Source organism: Rhincodon typus, chromosome 8 (genome assembly GCF_021869965.1).
Source record: "Rhincodon typus isolate 14 chromosome 8, sRhiTyp1.1, whole genome shotgun sequence".
In the NCBI taxonomy this organism is placed as follows: domain Eukaryota; kingdom Metazoa; phylum Chordata; class Chondrichthyes; order Orectolobiformes; family Rhincodontidae; genus Rhincodon; species Rhincodon typus.
Window position 1 is genome coordinate 67,918,515 of NC_063339.1, and position 19,763 is coordinate 67,938,277.

At 42.5% G+C, this 19,763-nt stretch overlaps 1 protein-coding gene across 4 annotated transcripts in view; it reads left to right on the plus strand.

Annotated features, from left to right (window-relative positions):
* The window catches only part of smoc1 (SPARC related modular calcium binding 1), a 234,822-nt gene extending 215,950 nt beyond the window's left edge, over nucleotides 1-18,872 (plus strand). For 2 of the 4 annotated variants that reach the window (XM_048600257.1, XM_048600259.1), the window contains exons 12-13: nucleotides 5,290-5,343; nucleotides 18,249-18,872. In XM_048600257.1, the coding sequence (XP_048456214.1) occupies nucleotides 5,290-5,343; nucleotides 18,249-18,265 (71 nt within the window). In that variant the 3' untranslated portion in view covers nucleotides 18,266-18,872. The remainder of the gene's footprint in view (nucleotides 1-5,289; nucleotides 5,344-18,248) is intronic. The other 2 variants (XM_048600258.1, XM_048600261.1) reach the window with 2 other exon arrangements.
* The last annotated feature ends 891 nt before the right edge of the window (nucleotides 18,873-19,763 follow it).

The following is a 19,763-nucleotide window of genomic DNA, read 5'->3' on the forward strand; positions in this document are numbered from 1 at the left end:
TGCAGGTCAAATTAATTTGATATGGAGGGCTGAATCCACCACCCCAGCACTTGGCCACGCCATATTCAGCAATAGAGGTTTTAATAATGATAGATTATTGTTTTTCTTAACATATTCCTTCAAAGTTCTTCGACGAAGAATGCTTGATGGATTCAATGGTACAATCTCTTCCTTACCTTTGTTTTAATTTCTCAGTTCTTACATTTTGGAGACAATGTGTTGCCTTCATGTTGACCTCCCTTCAGTATCTTTTGCATTCGGGTTTTGGTATTAATTTGGTCAATTATTTAGGTAAGAAATTAAGAAGCTCAAATCGCTCATTTAACAAATTGTTGCTTGGATTTTTAAAGGGTAAGCTATTGATTTTCAGGCAATTGCGCATTCTGTTTTAATTCTATCATTGTGTCTTCGGTGAATTTGTGCTGTAGTCTGCGCAAGCAAGAAGATATTTGCCTAGTGGAAAATGTTTCCATCCTCCCTTTCTATGGACAACCTACTTCGGGGGTGCAATTCTGCTGGAGACAGTTGTCCTTCAGCAGATCAATCAACGGACCAATCTTATCAGCTCTTAGCTCCCAGCGATTTATCTTCTCCCAGTTGTTTGATGAGACTGATATCTGGTAAATCAATAATTGCATTGGAGCTGCTTCCTGCTCTCATCTGGAATTGTAAAAAAAGCATCAATTTTATCGTCAATTCTGTTTTTCTCTCCACTGATGATGCCAGGCCAGCTGAGCACTTCTGTTTTTTATTTGTTAGTATCAGGTTTTTGTTTTAAATCCTATGTGAGTTAATATATTTTCACTTTTTATTCATAATCCTACTTTAGTGAATTTTACCAAAAAATTACAGACCGTTTCCCATGGCCTGAGTACATTGGAAGTTAGGGATCCTGTTTGCCTGATGTTTCCTGATTATAAATCCATCATCCCTCAGTGAATCATCAGAAGAATGAAATAGAATGAACAGTTAATGATGGCTAATGCAGACACAAGGCTTGCAGTTGGTGAAAGACTGCTTAATATTGTTCGTCTGTGTCAAGCCAGTTTATTTGTTTTAATGCAGCAGCTGATACTGACAATGAGCATGTGCGGGAAATACTGCCCCCTATTGTTGCAGCGCAAACAAACGTGGCATTTGAAGGTGGATCTGTTTGAACAGTGGGGGAATGGGGTCAGAAAGGGATTTGGCTGGGCTTGCCTTTGACTGACGATGGCCACGTTATCCAGACTATCAAACAGTCTTTTGATGCTTTAGTCAACTACTGTAGGGCCACTGTCACTTGTAGAACTGTGTGTATCAGCACTTTAGAGAGAGGAAAGGTATAGAGTGCAGAAATATGGAGAGCTGGTAATATGTCAGAACAATGGAGAGAGTGCACAAAATAATAATTTTTATATCTAAAAAAGCACTAAGTTGACACAGCTGTCCTCAAAGCAATACAAAAATAAGCATTTGAGGGTTCTCAAGCAACAATATATATTTACACAGTGCTTTCACTGAATGAAGTGTGCCAAGGTGCTTCATTTGAACATTATAAAACAAAATATCACCATTAGTTTAGATAACCTAAACGTTTTTTAAAAAGATAGGCTTTACAGCATGTCGTAAAGAAGGAGATAAAGTGGAACAGCGTGCATTGTGAAGCTTGGGCTCTGAGCAACTCAAGGCACTGCTACCAATAGTGGAACAATTATAATCGGGAACACTCAAGAGGCTAGAATCATAGATGTGCAGAAATCTCGAACCACTGTGGAGCTGGATGACATTATAACGAGAGGGTGGGGAGAAGCCATGGACATATTTGAATGTAAGATTGAGAATTTGAAAGTGAAGACGTTGCTTGGCCAGTAACCTAGAGTGATTTAGAATCTGATTTGATCCACATATAGGAAAAGACTTCCCCTTCGCGCTTGTATCCTGAACTTTTCTCTTGTCAAGTTGCTTTGAAAATTGTAAATTACACCTTGCACCTTGCTGGCCTGGCAGAGTGGTCCATAAAATGAGCTCATGGTGAGGCTGGTCATCAGCCTTCCTTCCCCTCACAAACTTATTGCTTTCCCACAGCTAGTGAGATCACAGAAGTCATTAAAAGATGTTTCAAGGTTCATGAACACGGCGGCACGGTGGCTCACTGGTTAGCACTGCTGCCTCAGAGCACCAGGTTCAATTCCCACCTCGGGCACATTCTGCTCGTGCCTGCCTGGATTTCCTCCAGGTGCTCCAGTTTCCTCCCACAGTCCAAAGATGTGCAGGTTAGGTGGATTGGCCATGCTAAATTGCCCATTCTGTCCAGGCATGTGTAGGTTAGATGCGTTGGCCATGGGAAATGCAGGAATTGGGTAGGGGGATGGGCCTGGGTGGGATGACATTTAGAGGGTTGGTGTGGACTTGTTCGGCCGAATGACCTGTTTCTGCACCATAGGGATTCTATAAAACAAAAACCACACTACACACCAGACTAGATTTAGCAGATAACTAAATGGTCAAGTGCTATGAATGGACCACAAAGGGTGTCATGGTGGCTCAGCCGTTAGCACTGCTGACTCATAGTGCTAGGGACCGAGGTTCGATTCCATCCTTAGGCGACTGTCTATGTGAGAGTTTGCACATTCTCCCTGTTTCTGCTGGGTGCTCCAGTTTCCTCCCACAGTCCAAACATGCACAGGTTACATGGATTGGCCATGCTAAATTGCCCATAGTGTCCAGGGATGTGCAGGCTAGTTGGGTTGGCCATGGGCATTACAGAGATGAGGTGGGTCTGGTTTGTACTTGATGGGCTGAATGGCCTGCTTCCGCACTGAGGGGATTTTATGAACGTAAATTGGCATTCTTTTGCCTGGGGGACATCTTCGAATATAGTGGACTGGACTGATTTGTGCAGGATGTTTCGGATTAAAAAAGGGCTCTGCGATTTTTATGGAGAAGCGGAACACTGTTTGCAAACACTGGGTTCCCGGCCTCAGAAATGATTTGGCTTTACTTAGACATTCCTTCAACAATTTTTTTTCTGTGTCCATAACTTATGGTGAGGGGATGTAATGCTAATTAAATTTCACCATCGTAGTTGGGGCTGGTACATTTGGGCAGCAGACAGTAAAGCAGAGACAGCAAACCATCCAGATTCCAATTTTGAAACAAGTAAATCTTCAAGCTTTTATTACAAGTCATCTCAGTAATGGACACAGCTTGTGCACTGAGCAGTGAAAGCAGATGAAAAGTCCTGATTGCAGATGAAAGAAAAAGGTCTTGCAGGGACTTTGTTAAAGAAGGATCTGCCTCTAATGGCAGTTGCTTCATTACAGATGTTTACGGGTCCACTGTAGGTCTTTAAGGATATGTGTTGCCTTCATTCTTTGTACATTCTAACTGCATTGAGATCAAATAAACACGCTCTCCGACCCTACTTCACTCCTTTCTGTGACCGTGCTTCCCTCAGCTTTTCATTGTTCTCACAAATGCAAAAGAAAGATTACAATTATGTAGCACTTTTTAACAAACTCAGGACATTGCAAACTACTCTACAGCCCAATGAAGCCTTTCTGAAGTGTAGGCACTATGTAATTCAGGAAACGTGCATTCCGTTTGTGCACAGCAAGATCCCATAAACAGCAATGTGATAAAAGACCTCTGAATCTGTTGCTCAGTTGGTTGAGAGATAGATATTGACCAGGATATCAGGCATAATTCCCCTCTTGTAGAGGCATAGAATCATACAGCACAGAAACAGACCCTTTGGTCCAACCAGTCCATGATGACCACAATCTCAAACTAAACTAGTCCCACCGGTCTGTGCTTGGCCCATATCCCTCCAAACTTTTCTCATTCATGTACTTACCTAAACGTCTTTTAAATATTGTAACTGTACCCACAGCCACCACTTCCTCTGGAAGTTCATTCCAAACACAAACTACTCTCTGTATAAAACCTTTGCCCCTCATGTCTTTTTAAAATGTTTCTCCTCTCACCTTAAAAATATGCTTCCTAGTTTTGGATTCCCCTACCCTAGGGAAAAGACACCTGCCAGTCACCTTAGCTGTACCCTTCATTATTTTATAAACTTCCATCAGGTCACCTCTCAACCTTCTATGCTCCAGTGAAAAAAGACCCAGCCTATCCAGCCTTTCCTTATAACTCCAACTCTCCACTCCCAGCAACATCCTGGTAACTCTTTTCTGAATCCTGTACGCTCTACCTATAACGGGGTGACCAGAACTGCACACAATACTTCTTCTAAGTAGTGCCATGGAATCTTTTGGCATTCACCTGAGAGGACAGGTGGTATTTTGGCTTCATGTCCTCCCCTCCCACCTACAGGCTTCTGAAAGGAAACCCTTGCATCGACAAATTGTTGTTCCGAATTAATCTGGTCATCTGCTCCACTTTCTTTTCCCCACTTTGTGTGCTGTCATGGTCCTTAGCTGTTCACCTGCAATTCCCAATCTAAGGTCAGATTTATACTTCTTTTCCTGTATCCAAGCATTCTGTTTTCCATAATTTGTCACCCGCATAATGTGCCAAGTAAAACAGAGTAATAGAATCCTAAATGTTGCGGTTGGTCCTGGATGAAAGCGTTAACGAGAAAAAGCCCGGACTTTGTGAAAGCCAAGAACTGGGTGAGTTAAACACTTCACATGCTGTTGTGATCCCTGTTGCTGCACAGGGTTTGGTAAGGAAATTCACATCATCTAAAATGCAAATGTATTTTCTCAGCCATACATGTGGTATTGGCAACTGCAGAGGTATTACTAAGCTGTGGATGTTACCAGGCCCAATCGTTTCCCAACAGGGTCCATTAACAATTGCGCAGAATAAAGTTGGACAGGAAGTGGGTGGTTAGCACGTTTTGTCCTTTTACTCTGTCATCAGTGCATTTGTGCAACTTGTTCACTGGTGGGCGGAAAGTCTCGCCTCTGTCTGCAACCTGAGAATGACCGCACTTCAGCAGCCTCATTTGTTTGGATTCAAACGTGTGAATCGTCATAATGATTTGTTTCCTCCTGCCTCCCTCGACAACCTTAGTGTTCTCAGTTGCTTTTCTTGCCAATTTTCTGCTTTCACTTTTCTCCTATTGGGCTTCAGTATCTTCTGGAACTGACCTCTTCATGTGCGAGCCTAACTGTATGTGGTCACCCATGGACATTAGCTGGAACCCTGGAAGATCTACCTTCTAGCCCAAGGCCTGCGTTTGGTTGCATTCGTCTGGTCACCAGTCCAGAATGCTGACATTTTTCTGTTGTTGTCAGGGCGATGAAGTTAACCTTTGACCTTTCCGCCTTTTCTTTGCAGGTAGCAGTGCGAGTGGCCTCTCAAATGGAAGAAGACAAGGAACGAACCCTTTCAGTAAGGCTCTGCTTCTCTCACTGGTTATAGCTATCACTGACCCCACCACCCCTGCCTCCAGAGGACAGGGGTGATTGACAGGTGCAGTTGGTAACCGGGGTTACATTGAATCCTCCAGGTTAAAAGTAAAAAGATTATTCTTTTTTCCACATTCTGAACACACTCCTCTCCAGAGAGGTAAGCTTCGGATCTTGTGTCTCCCCCTGAATCTCTCGGTGCGGCTGGAAGATGTAGGCCCGTTAAATTTCTGAAGAGGATAAGATGAGTGTCCAGCAATTTATCTGTGTGCAATACTTGGCAAGGAAGATGGGAAAGCTTGCATTGATGGGGTATGTGTCACGAGTAAGAATATTTCAGATCACGTTGAGACATCATTGTCGACTGTCCCCCAATTTAAGGACCATGCAGTAGGCTTCTGCCATAGCTATACATGTGACTGATCCATTCTCGACCCCCCAGATCTTTGCGTCAATGGGGTAAATAGGCTAGTGGGATCCACAGTACAGGATTTGCTTGCCTTCACTACCACACTTCAAGGAGAGCATCACAGTGTCTTTTAAGCATTTGGAGAGAGCAAGAACTGCCGGGCAGTATCAGAGGAGCAGGAAAGTTAATGTTTTGGGTCAGGACCCTCATTCAGATCTGATGAAGGATCCTGATCCAAAACATTGACTTTCCTGCTCCTCTGACGCTGCTTGACCTGCTGTGTTCCTCTAGCTCCACACTGTGTTGTCTCTTTTAAGCATCGTCCCCCAGATAATCGACCATTTCAGAGTGGTGAAAGGAGGACCTGGCTTGGGCAAGGTCGACCACGCACAGTGTCCAGTCCATTATCATTGATTTTGCAGGAGATTTGCCCGAAGGCTATGGAACAACCAAAGATCACTTCACTGGTGTGGGAGGTGGGGATGGAGAGACAGTGATCAGGAAGTGGGGAAAATGTACATAGATGAGGGAAAAGGAACCTGGATCATCAACCAGTGTGCTGAGAAGCCTTGTAAATGTAGGGAGTAATGTGATGAAGTCCAGTGCCATTGGAAGAAATTTCCAAAGAGTCGGATGTGGTGACTGAAAGATCAGGATGCCAGGGAATGGAGGTAGAGCAGACTGCAGCAATAATGGTTGGGATCGTTATGCTCTTTCCAGTTACATTATCCAATACGCTCAGCTCTGTTATTCTAGATTTTAGATTTCTTTTAAACTTGGCCTGTGCCTAATGCGCATTTATTTAGTTCATCTCACTATTTCGAGATATTTCCAGTGAATCACTTTTGAAGGTATATGATTTCTGTCCTTATGGATATGTGACGGAAGGGTGGTTTCAACTATTGAAACTTTCAACTCTTAAGGACTTAAAATGTCCTGTCAATCATCAACATTCTGTCACAAGCAAATGCTTTTTCACAGTTGCTGGTGATTGTCCACTCTGCACGTATGTTTCGTATTTCAAGTTCCATTTTGCATTACTTCCTGTTTATCTACACAAAGCACCATCTGCCATTATTATTTTTTATTCTGTTGTGGGATGTGGGCATTGCTGGCTAGGCCAGTATTTATTACTCATTCCTAGTTGCCCTTGAGAAGTTGGTGGTGAACTGCTGCAGTCTGTGTGCTGTAGTTAGACCCACAATGCTGTTAGGGAAGGAGTTCCCATAATTTTGACTCAACGGCACTGAAAGGACGGTGATATATTTCCATGTCAGGATGGTGAGTGGCTTGGAGGGTAGCTTACAGGTGGTGGAGTTTCCATATATCTGCTGCCCTTGTCCTTCTAGATTGGAATGGTCGTGAGTTTGGAAGATGCTGCCTAAAGCAGCATTGATGAATTTCTGCAGTGCATCTTACTACACACTGCTGCTACTGAGCATTGGTGGGGGAAGGAGTGACTATTTGTGGATGTGGTACCAGCTAAGCGGACTGCTTTGTCCTGGACGGTGTCAAGTTTCTTGAATGCTGCTGGAGCTGCACCCATCCAGACAAGTGGGGAGTATTTCATCACACTCCTGACTTGTGCCTTGTAGATGGTGGGCAGGCTTCGGGGAGGTGAGGTACTCGCTGCAGTATTCCTAGCCTCTGACCTGCTGCTGTAGCCACTGTGTTTATATAGCTAGTCCATTTCTGGTCAAAAGAGATTCCACTCCCTCAGCCCAGCCAGAATGGGAAGAAAGCTGATAGTTTTCCAGCCGCAGTTAGGGTACATTCATTCTGCCACTGTCTGTGGTGCTTACTGCATTCCAGCAGCCACAATAAATCCAAGGGTGGCTATCAATAGATACCAGCTGATGGAGTGGCTAGTAACTCCAGTATGCAGAATGTCGCTTGCATGGAAAAGCCTCAAGGAGTGAGTCATGAGATATGACACACAAAACTCTATTCATTACTCTGGTACGCTCCGTTAGCATCCATCTTCTGTGTCCGGTGGGCGAACAGTATGGTTACCGCTAGCTGGCTGCACAGGTAATTTAAGTAAGTGGGTAGCACAAAGGTGGATTACTGCCTTTGTTGTAAGGTGTGTATGCGTGCGTGCGTGTGTGCGTGCATGCGTGCGTGTGTATGTGTGGATTAATTTTGCGACATGATTCCTGCACGCATTTCCAAGAAAGTCCCCAAAGTGTTTTGGTTGATACAGCCATAAAATAAACAGCAGCAACGTCATTGGATTTTAACATAGAAATTTACAGCGTGGAAAGAGGCCACTCAGCCCAGTCTTTGTGCGCCAGCTGACAAGTAGCCAACCAACCCAATCTCACTTTCTAGCTCATGGTCTGTAGCCTTGTAGGTAATGGAACTTCAAATTTATAAATAGAAGCATAGGGCAAGGAGTTAATTGTACATTTTTACAGCTGACTACATTAGGCTACAGAGCATTGCATGCCGTTTTGGCATTCCGTTCTAACAAATGATTTGAAGCCACAGTAAGCCATCAGTATGACACAGAGATGAGAGATTATTGCTATGGGAGACTCTGAATATATTCAAATTAATTCCACTGGATCAGTGAAAACTATGAGGTTTAATTAAATCTTTTAATGTTTGGGGAGTCAAAGCTGTGGCATCAATTTAAAACAAAAATTACAGAGAGCAAGCAGGGATGTTAAAAGAAAGTTATTGCTCCATCAAATGATTTGCCAAATTGAGTGGTTCAGTTTGAGTGGAACATTATTAACTATATCAGAGGAGCATTATTGTGAAATTCACCGAACCACTAATCCAGAGGCACAGTTAATGTTCTGGGGGAAAGGGTTCAAATCCACCACCTCCCCCACACTCCAAAAGGCAGAATTTAAATTCAGTTATTAAATCTGGACTGTAATGTTTGCCCAAAACTTATAAATGTCGTCAATTATTGTTGAAAACCATCTGGTTTTTCCCCTTTAGGGAAGGAAATCTGCTGGCCTGAAACTGCCTGGTCTACACTTTGACTGCAAACTTGTAACAATGTGGCTGACTCCTAACTGCCCTCTGAAAGGGCCTAGCAAGCCAGTCAGCTCAAGGACAATTAGGGATGGTGATGTCCACATCGCAAGAAAGAATAAAGAAAGAAAATATTTGTGGTAACAGAGTAAGATGCGGACAATGCAAATAGATTCCGGTCTGTGGCATCAACTTGCAATTGCTCCAGCAAAGAGCGAACATAAGAACATAATAAATAGCAGCAGGAGTAGGCCATCTGGCCGATCGAGCCTTCTCCGCCATTCAATAAGATCATGGCTGATCTCTTCATGGACTCAGCTCCACTTACCCACCCACACACTATAACCCTCAATTTTTTTACTGTTCAAAAACCTATTTGCCTTTGGCTTAAAACATTTAATGAGGCAGCCTCACTTGCTTCACTGGGCAGAGAATTCCACAGATTCACACCCCTTTGGGTCAATAAGTTCCTCCTCAGCCCAGGCCTAAATCTGCTGCCTCTTATTTTGAGGCCATGCCCCCTAGTTCTACTTTTACCTGCCAGTGTAAACAACCTCCCTTCTTCTACCTTATCTATTCCCTTCATAATTTTATGTTTACATAAGACCCCCCTCATTCTTCCAAATTCCAATGAGTATAGTCCCAGTCTACTCAACCTCTCATAAACCAACCCTCTCAACTCCGGTATCAACTCAGTGAACCTCCTCTGCACCCCCTTCAGTGCCAGTACATCCTTTCTCAGGTAAGGAGACCAAAACTGTACACAGTACTCCAGGTGTGGCCTCGCTAACATCCTATACAGCGGCAGCATAACCTCCCTGTTTTTAAACTGCATCCCCCTATCAGTGAAGGACAGTATTCCATTTGCCTACTTAAGTCTCTTCCTTTGAGTTTTGCACCAGCTCTGAAATGGATTGCCACTAACACTCAATTATAGAACTTAAGCTCCATGGCTTATGGAGCGGGAAAACTGTGCTTTGACCCAAGACGGAGGTGCTTTTGAGATAGAGAAAATTCATTGCTTTGCATAAGACCCAAACATTTCTGAGTAGTCAAAACCCTAAAGTTTGCAGAAAACATATTTTGAAAGTAGGACAAAGGGAAGGAAAACAATTGAAATTCAGAAATGAAGAACTTCTGCCTCCCAAAGTATTTGTAATTATTATTTTACTTGTGCCCAGTTTCTCAAGGGTACCTATGAGCAACACCTTTCTGTACTTATGAAAATTGACCTCCAACTGTTTAGTTCATTGTCTGTCAATTTCATGTCATGTGGAGGTGTGATTCAACCTTCCCTACAAATCTATTCCTGACATTATCATGTAAATTCTTGACAGAAGAAAAAATAGTACTTGTCTCACTTTCTGCTTTTAAATCACTGTTAAAGGCTTCTCCAAGAAATAATTGCCAGTTTGGTTGAGCCCAGCAGCATGATTCTGCTCATGTTTCAGTCACCATTTCCAAGCAACCTTTATGACAAGTTCAGCACTGACAGAAATCTAGTTATTCTATCACTGTGACACCGTTTTTTGTCAACAGTTTTTCTCTGATTAAAACCCCAGAAGCAGTTCTCAACCTGAATGGTATTGGGTAAGGTACTGGTTCTGAAAGGGTTAATATTAGAGGCTATATTGATCCCCACACAATCTAATGGCTCCTTAAGGATTTGGGTTGGGAAAAGTAAAACATCGTTGGATCTTGTAGAGTGAAGTGCTGTAGCCATATGTTTTTTCATAGTCTTCATAGCCAGTGCCGCACGGTGCCATCTCCAAAAGGAAAGAATTCATTCATTACCCCCATGACTTTTAATAGCATCACTTTTCCTGAGTCCTTCCACTGTCAACATGCTGGGCATTACCATTGACCAAAAACTAAACAGGACTTGTCATATCATTATTGTGGGCTCTAAGTTAGAGGCTGGGAATTGAGTGAGAAGTAACTCACTCTGTGTCTCCCAAAGCATGTTCACACCATCTACAAGGCACACAGCAGGAGTGTGATGGAATGCTGTCCACTTACCTGGATGGGTGCTGCTTCATCAACGCTCAAGATGTTGGACACCGTTCACAACACATCAACATGCTGATTGAGATATCTTATCTAACACCTTCCAAACTCACTTCCTTCACCACCATAGTGGCAGCGGTGTGTACCATCTACAAGATGTACTGCAAGGTTTCTTTGAGAGCTGAGTCGAAATCCTGAAACTCTGCTGCTATGGATATACCTACACCTCATGGATTTTGGCAGTTCAAGAAGGTAACTCACTATCAGCTTCTCTATGATAGTTAGAGATAGGCAATAAATGCTGGCTTAGTCTGCAATCGCCACATCCTTTGATTGAGTGAATAATGAACAATATCTATCTCACTCCTGTAACTTGTACCTGATGGCTATCACGTAATAAACAACATCTTGGTTAAGACGAGAGCTCTTCTCATCAGGACTCACTAGTGGATTTTCTTTACTATATATCATTGACTGAGCTTCATTTTGTGTGACTGTTTTACGAGCTCTTAATGGGATTACATTTTTTGAGGAGGGTTTGAATGGCTGATTATTTACTTTGACAGTTTTATGAGCACCTTAAAAACTTCCACGTGTTACCATTGGGCTAATGAGTCTGTCACTAGTGAATACTGAATAGTGAATAGCCATGAAAGACCGGGGAGTTTATTTTATTTGTTCAAGGGTTGAACTAGCGTTTATTGTCCATCCCTATTTGGAAACATGATGTACGTCCTTCTTGAACTGTTGCAATCCATTCGTTGTAGGTACACCTACACAATTGATGAGAAATTGTGAAGGAGACATGGGAGTTATAGATGGAGTGGGGAAGGGTGTTGGAATTTTGGAAGGTTAATAGGGGTGATGGTTCACTCTTTTATAAGACTGGTCCACTGCCCCAGTGCATCTTCTGCCCACCTTAAGAAATATACACCTCCATTCCTGCCTCCATCTTATTTCCAGAGGCAGAGACCCTGACTCCAGTCTGTTTCCATCTCCCCCCATGCATGAGGTCGGCACTGCCAGGTGGCAGGTGGGTCCTCAATGCTGACAGATGACCCGACTTGTCCCCGGGATGAATATCCAGACTGAGTGTCAACAATGGATGCATGATCCACTTCCATGATCGATACCCATCAACTTGATAAGGAAACATATTCGCCAAGGTTTATGAATAACATAAAAATGGCATTTGTTTAAAGATATCAGATTCTAGAGCTAAAAGTTTAAATATTTCAGTGATTCTTTGAAGTATAGAAACTTCAATTAAAAGACAGTTCTGTCTGAAGTTCATTTAAGCGTTGGGTGTACACTAATCGGCTTGACCTTTTATTACAGAAATTGCTGCGTCTTTGTGAAGGAAAATTATTAGCTTAACACTAAATACATTGCTGGTCAAATGTTGAGACCCATTCTCAACTGACAGAGTGAAGAAAATCTAAATGAAATATTGGCCCTGTGAGATTGGCATTTGACATTTTGTGTCCAAGCCCCACCTCCTACTGGACCTTATTCTCACATGAATATGGGCAGGCGATGGCCTAGTGGTATGATCACTGAACTGTTAATCCAGAAACCCAGGTAATGAGCTGGGGACCTGGGTTCAAATCCCACCATATCAAATGGTGAAATTTGAATTTGATTAAAAAAATCTGGAATTAAGAGTCTGATGATGACCACAAATCTGTTGTCAGTTGTCAGATAAACTGATCTGGTTTACTAATGTCCTTTAGGATGGAGAATACCATCCTTACCTGGTCTGGCCTACATGTGACCTCAGACCCACAGCAACATGGTTGACTGGTAACCCCCCCAACACCCCCATTCCTGTTCTGGAAAATTAAGAACAGGCAATAAATGCTGGCCTAGCCAGGGACATCCTGATCCATTCATGAATAATAAAATAAGAAAGTGGTGAAAAACAAATTGGTTCTAAGTGAACTGAGTGGATTTCACACGTGCCCCAAAGGAGATCTGAAGACTTCCTTTACAAATGGTTTATGCTGCTTGGAGTTGCAGTGGGGACAAAAATATCCAAATGGACTGCAAGCTCAGGTTGAACTTAGCCACAGCAAATCCACAGCTATGGAGAGCAAGTGTGAATATGGTTCATTAAGAGCAAAGAATTAAAACTCTGTATGATCAAGTAGGACAGTAAAGATGCCAGTTTAAGAATGAACAATTACCTGAACTGAAATGGCAGAAAATGAGAATAGAAATTTGTTCTGGGCAGTATCTCATTACCTGCTTGACACACACCCAAAGGAACTTTCATATCAGTTGGGACTTTCTGGTGAACAGTTGAGTTACCATTTCTTTTGTGGTACAGCTCAAGACAGATTTCTCCCTGTAGAGTTGATTTAAAAATCACTCAGATAATTTCATATTTGGGTTCAGTTAAGTGGAAGGTAATCAAGGATAAACCTAGGTTAGGTCAGCTTGGTTGTCCTTAGATGGATGCCAAACTTAGTAGTGTAACATTACATGTAAACCAAAATGTATATTGCTGGTGTAGCAAACAGAGCCCAATGCTAATTCATTGTAAGCCAGCACCAGTATGAGGTGTTTGTTCCATGATTTTAACATTTCTGATGTTAGCAACATTGATTTTACTTACAGAGCAATTCCTGCTCTTTTTTTTCTTCATTAATGAGTCATGGGTGTCATTAGCAGAACCAGCATTTATTGCACGTCCCTTGGAGTAGGTGGAGGTGTTCAGGGAAGAGACAGACAGAGTTTTAATCAGTAACGGGATCAAGGATCATGGGGAAAAGGCAGGAAAGTGGAGTTGAGGATTTTCAGATCAACCATGATCTCATTGAAGGTGGAGCAGACTCAATGGGCTGAATGGCCAACTGCGCCTACAGCTTATCGTCTTATGACTAACTGTTTAGAACTGCTGCCATTGATAGTGATGAAGGAGCATCCACAGTGCTGTTAGGAAGGGAATTAGAGAACCTTGATCCAGCAACAGCGGAGGAATGGTGGTTTAGTTCCAAGTTAGAAAGCCGTGTGACTTAGTTGGGGTCATGCAAGTGGTTGTAGCGCCAGCTGCCTTGTTCATTTAGTTGATAGATGCTAGGCGTTTGAAAGATGCAGCCAAAGAAGTCTTGATGAGTTGCTGCATTCAGCTCCTCACTTTATCGCCATGTTCTGACGATGATGGACGGAGTGAATGTTAAAGGCAGGGAATTGGGAACCAATCAAGGATGCTGCTGTGGTCTGGATTATGCCATTCTCTAGAGTCTCGGTGGAGCTCTGGCCAATTGGAGAATATTCCATCGCACTCCTGACTTGCGCTTGGTGGAAAGTCATTGGGAAGTCAGGAGGTGAGTCACTCGCAACAGAATAATTCCATGCCCTGGTAACCATGTTATTTATATGGCCGGCCTAGTTAAGATTCTGCTCAATGGTAATGCCCAGGGTGTTGATGCTAGGAGAACTCAGTAATGGTAACATCATTGAACTTCAAGGTGCAATGGTTTGGTTCTCTCATGTTGGCGATTGTCATTGCCTGGCATTTGTATATTACAAATATTACTTGCCACATTTCTAGCCAAACCTAATGCTGTCCAGATCATGATCTACGCAGGCAGAAGCTGCTTCACTATCTGGGGAGTCACAAATGATGCTGAATATTGTTCAATCATCACTGAACATCTCCATTTCTGCCATTACAATAAAGGCAAGGTTGTTGATAAAGTAAATGAAGATAGTTGGGCCTAGGACACTACTGAGGAACTCCTGTAGCGATGACCTGGATGTGGGATGATTAGTCTTCAAGATCTACAACATTCCTCCTTTGTATCAGACTCAAGCCAGTGGAAAATTTCCCTGAGTCCCATTGATATCAATTTTACAAAGGTTCATGGTGTCACAGTTGGTCACATTCTCCCCCGATGTCAATAGTAGTCACTTTCACTTCACTTTTCAAATTCAGCACTTTTGTCCATGTTGGACCAAGGCTGGGATGACATCTGGAGTTGAGTGGTCCTGGTAGAACCGAATCTGAGAGTTGGCAATGAAGTTATTGGTGAGTTGTGACTGTTTGATAGCATTGTTGACAATAGCGTTGTTTATTGAGAATTGAAAGTAGTCAGATGGGATGGGAAATTGCTGGGCTGGATTGGTCCTGATTATTGTGGAAAGGGGCTGCCTGCACTGTTTTCTGCATTGTCAGGTAGATGCCTGTGTTGTGGTTGGATTGGAGCAGACAAGCACAGAGGCTCAGTTAGTCCTGAAGCACAAGTCTTCAATACTATTCCTATTTTTAAATTCACTTGTGAGATGTGAACATTGCTGGCTGGACCAGCATTTTATTACCCGTCCCGAGTTGCCCTTGAGAAGGTGGTGGTGAGCTGCCTTCTTGAACCGCTGCAGCCCACCTGCTGTGGGTTGACCCCCCCCCCCACAATGCCATTAGGGACCGAATTCTAGGATTTTGACCCAGCAACGGTGAAGGAGTGGTGATATGTTTCCTAGTCAGGATGGTGAGTGGTTTGGAGGGGAACTTGGAGGTGGTGGTGTTCCCATATATCTGCTGCCCTTGTCCTTCTAGATGGAAGTGGTCGTGGGTTTGGAAGGTGCTGCCTGAGGATCTTTGGTGAACTTCTGCAGTGCATCTTGTAGATAGTACAGACTGCTGCTACTGAGCATCAGTGGTGGAGGGAGTGAATGCTTGTGGATGTAGTACCAATCAAGCGGGCTGCTTTGTCCTGGATGGTGTCGAGCTTCTTGAGTGTTGTTGGGGCTGCACTCATCCAGGCAAGCGGGGAGTATTCCATCACATTCCTGACTTGTGCCTTGTAGATAGTGGGCAGGGTTTGGGGAGTTAGGAAGTGAGTTACTGCAGTATTCTGAGCCTCTGGAATGTCATCAGGCTTCATTCCATATACTGGGCTGCGTTTCACGATATCACATGTCGGAAAACTCATAGGCTGAACACTGGCTGTAATTGTGGTGGGGACCTCAGCCCAAATTCTAACTGAAGGTGGGTTAGAATGCCTCAACATTGTCTCTTACTGCTGCTCTCCAGTACCAAATTGACCCTCTCTCTCCCACTTCACAAACACGAGAAAGAAACATCAGTAGTTTGTGTACCATAAAACAGTGGTAATAATGTTAAATTGGAATGGCTGAATGGTAGTTTATCTGCTTTCCAGCCTAGCCAGAGTCAGGTGTCGGGGGAAGTGAAACATGAAAATAATTGCTTCTGACAAGATGTTTTATTCACTGCATATTTATTTTATTATGCTCAGCTGCCATTGTCTAAAAGGAAAAAGTATGGCATAGATTAGAAAACGATTCCCTGCTATGTTTATAAAAGGGACAATTTACTCATTATCCAAAATTTCCTAGATGTTCACTCCTGCCAAAACATCTGGAACCAGTCTGATCTCTCAAAATATGCTCCTGCCCAATGCCAGCTGTGCTACCAGTTTTTCAGTGACCAACCAGCCATGGCCATTTGGGCTGCATGTGGGGGTGTGCTGCTATCCCTTTTCCCAAACACTGTTTCAAGCAAAATCACAATAAATGTGGGTGATGCCTTCATTGAAGGAATTTCCTGGACAGGGTCAGGGATTCACTTCGATTTCAAAGTGGGTGGAGTATCAGTGCAGGGTGTTTTTTTCCCAGACCTAGACAAGGCACTAGTCAGACCACAGCTGGAATACTTTGAACAGTTTTGGGCCCCTTATCCAAGAAAAAGATATGCTGGCATTGGAGGCAGTGCAGTGAACGTTCACTCAGTTGATACCAGGTGTGGAGAGACTTCATTATGAAGTGAGGTTTACCATGTACTTATGAGAGTTTAGAAGGATGAGAGTAGACCTTATAGAAACGTGCAGGATTCTGAGGGGACTTGACAGAATAGATGCGGAAAGGTTGTTTCCCCTTGTGGAGAGTCTAGAGCCAGAGGGTATAATGTCAGAAGAAGGAGTCACCCATTTAAGACCGAGATGAGGAGGAATTTCTTCTGCCAGAGGGTTGTGAATCTGTGGAATTCTTTACAGCAGAGGGCTATCAAGACTGTGTCATTAAGGGTATTCAAGGCTGTGAGTAGCTGAGGAAGTCAAGGGTTGGAGGCGAAAGGCAGGAAAGTGGACTTGAGGATCAGCCATGGTCTCATTGAATGGCTGAGCAGATTTGAATGGCCTGCTTCTTCTCCTATGACTTATGGTCTTACCTGTTGCTGTCTACAAGTTCTTAATGGTATTCTAACCAGGTCTGGACTCGTTTCGCGTAAAGTTGCACATCTCGTTGACCCTGGGAGATGCTTGATATCGGGAGGATTTATTCATTTTTTTAGCTATCACCCTGCAATGTCCATTTTTAGGGGAAGTTCAAAACTAGAGGGTATTTATTAAGGCAACAGGAGAAAGATTTAAGAGGGACCCAGCAGGCAACTTTTTCACACAGAGGGTGGTGCGTATGTGGATAAACTTCCAGAGGAAGTGGTAGATGCAGGTACACTTACAAAATTTAAAAGACTTTTGGACAAATACATGAACAGGAAAGGTTTAGGGGGATATGAGCCAAATGCAGGCAAGTGGGACTAGTTTAGTTTGGGAAACTCGATCGATATGGACTAGTTATACCAAAGGGTCTGTTTCCATGCTGTATGATTCTATCGATGTTTAACACCTTTTCAATTGTTGTTAGGTTTAATGTTAAGGCTTACAGTTGGACCTGAACCTGTAATGAAATTTGAACCGTGGTCATGAAAAGAAAGAGCTATTGCAGTTCAAGTGAAAGATCAAATATGTTGCATTAGGTTAAAGCTTTAGATCCTATTTTACTTCAGCCAGAATGTCCTCACTACAAAGTGAATGGTTCCCTCTCAGGTTTAGGTTTACCTCCTTTTTCCATCTTGATCTGTGGCTCAGTGGGTAGCACTCTCGTCTCTCTATCATGGAGTTTTGAGTTTGAGGTTTGAGTGCAAAGATCAAGGCTGATATTTGGGTACACTGTCAGAGGTGCCGTCTCTCGGAGATGTCAAACTGATTCCTCTTAGGTCAGTGTTAAAGTTCCACTCACCGTTGTGGTGCAGCGAAATTAATCCCAATATCCAAGTAAATATTTATGCCTCAATCAACATCACAAACAAACAGATTTTGTGGGCAACATCACATCGTTGTTTCTGGGAGTTTTGTTGAGTGCAAATGTGTTACTGTGTTAGCCGTGCCTACACTTTAAAAAGTATTTGATTGGCTGTGAAGTGATTTGAACCATCTAGAGGCTGTGAAAAGTGGTACACAATTATACGTCTTTATTTCATACCAAATTTTAGAGATGATGAGGTAATTGACTGGCACATCATACATTAAGTGCGAAGGTATTGGTTTGATTCTGAGAGCTCCAGATACACTGAAAATTATCCAGTTGCTTACTAATTGCTGTTTTGGTGAAAGACATTAACTATCTGAGAAGTTATGCTTGGCTAAACTGAACACTAATGCAATCTCATTTCTCTCTGTCTGTAGTAGGACGTTTGGTGTGAAGGATAAAGTGGAGCGTTGAGGGGAGACAGTGGATAAAACCTGTGCTTGTATAAGTGGGCACGATGAAATGGCAATAACCTGAATGCAAGAAGTGTCGCCAAAAGTTTGCACTTTTTAAAAAAAATTGTATACCATTATAGATTGATTATAGAAGAAAGATGCAAGTTTCTAAACAGCTACTGATTTTTTTTTTGAAAAAAGTTGAACCTTAGTGGTTTGGACAGAACAAAACTTGAGGAGATATTTAATTGTACAGTTCTGGTGTACAGTTGGTTGCATCACTGCGTCTGTGGCATTTAGTGCTGCCCTTGTCCTTAATCACATACAATGTATGTGTGATTTCTGTAATCAACAGGCTTTTCATTGTCAGATTCTTTGTTGCTAATTTTAGTCACAACCTGAGGAACAAAGTACAGCTAGTGAAAAAGACTGTTAGAATGGAAGAGAGTTCTTCTCCAATGGCTAATGGAAGCAATGTCTTGTAGATGTCAAAGCTTACAAAAATTATTCAATCTTACGGCTTTTTCTTTCCATTACAAATAAAATGCATATTGTTTTCCAACACAGTGCATTACTGATTTACTAATAAAACTATAGAATGAGGAAGTTGTTTGTCGTATTGATTTTTTTTTTCATCTGTATTGTTACAGAATTAAACAGCCTTAAATAACCCAAAGTGTTCAGTTTCGAAGGAATAATCATGATGATTTTTGAAGAATTTTCAATTAGTCTCATCCTTTCCTTGAAACCAGGCTGCAAAGTAGGACCAGGGAACGAGTGGCATAGTGTTAAAATCTCTGGCCTAGTAATCCAGAGGCCTGAGCATTGAAACTTTCCAAATATAATAGACAATCAAGGCTGTACTGAGAATAAAGTACTTAAGGAGAAGTACTGGAGAAGTTAGTGGGACTAAGTGGCTCCAGGTTATGATGGTCTGAATACTAGAATCTTAAAAGTTGTAGAGACAGTGGATGTATTGGTTTTGATGTTTCAGTATTCTTGAGATTCTAGAAACCAATGGATCATCCAGCATCAGCCTCATCACTGGAAATGGCTAAGCCTGCCCTGTTGACCATGCAAAGCCTTCTTCAGTAACATCTGGGAGTCAGTGCCAAAATCGGAAGAGCTCTCAGAGTTGTCAAACAACTGCTTGATATAATCATAAACATGGAGTTATACCCTACAGATGATGTCCCAGATACTGCCATCACTACCCTGGTCGTGACTCATGTTCCTTAAAAGTAAAAGTACCTAACAATTAAAAAAAGCAAGGACTAACCAGAGAAGTCAAATATCACATTTGATCAAAGGAAGAGGCTTATGAATTTGCCTAAAATTGCTGCAAGCTTAATGATTGGGAGAATTTTAGAATTTGACAAAGCAGGACTAAGAAACTAAGGCTGAGAGAGAGAGAGAATAGAAAGTTAACCTAAAATAGCAAGAATCAAAAATGGAATGTATAACCATCTATGAGTATGCAGAAAGGAAAAAGATTAG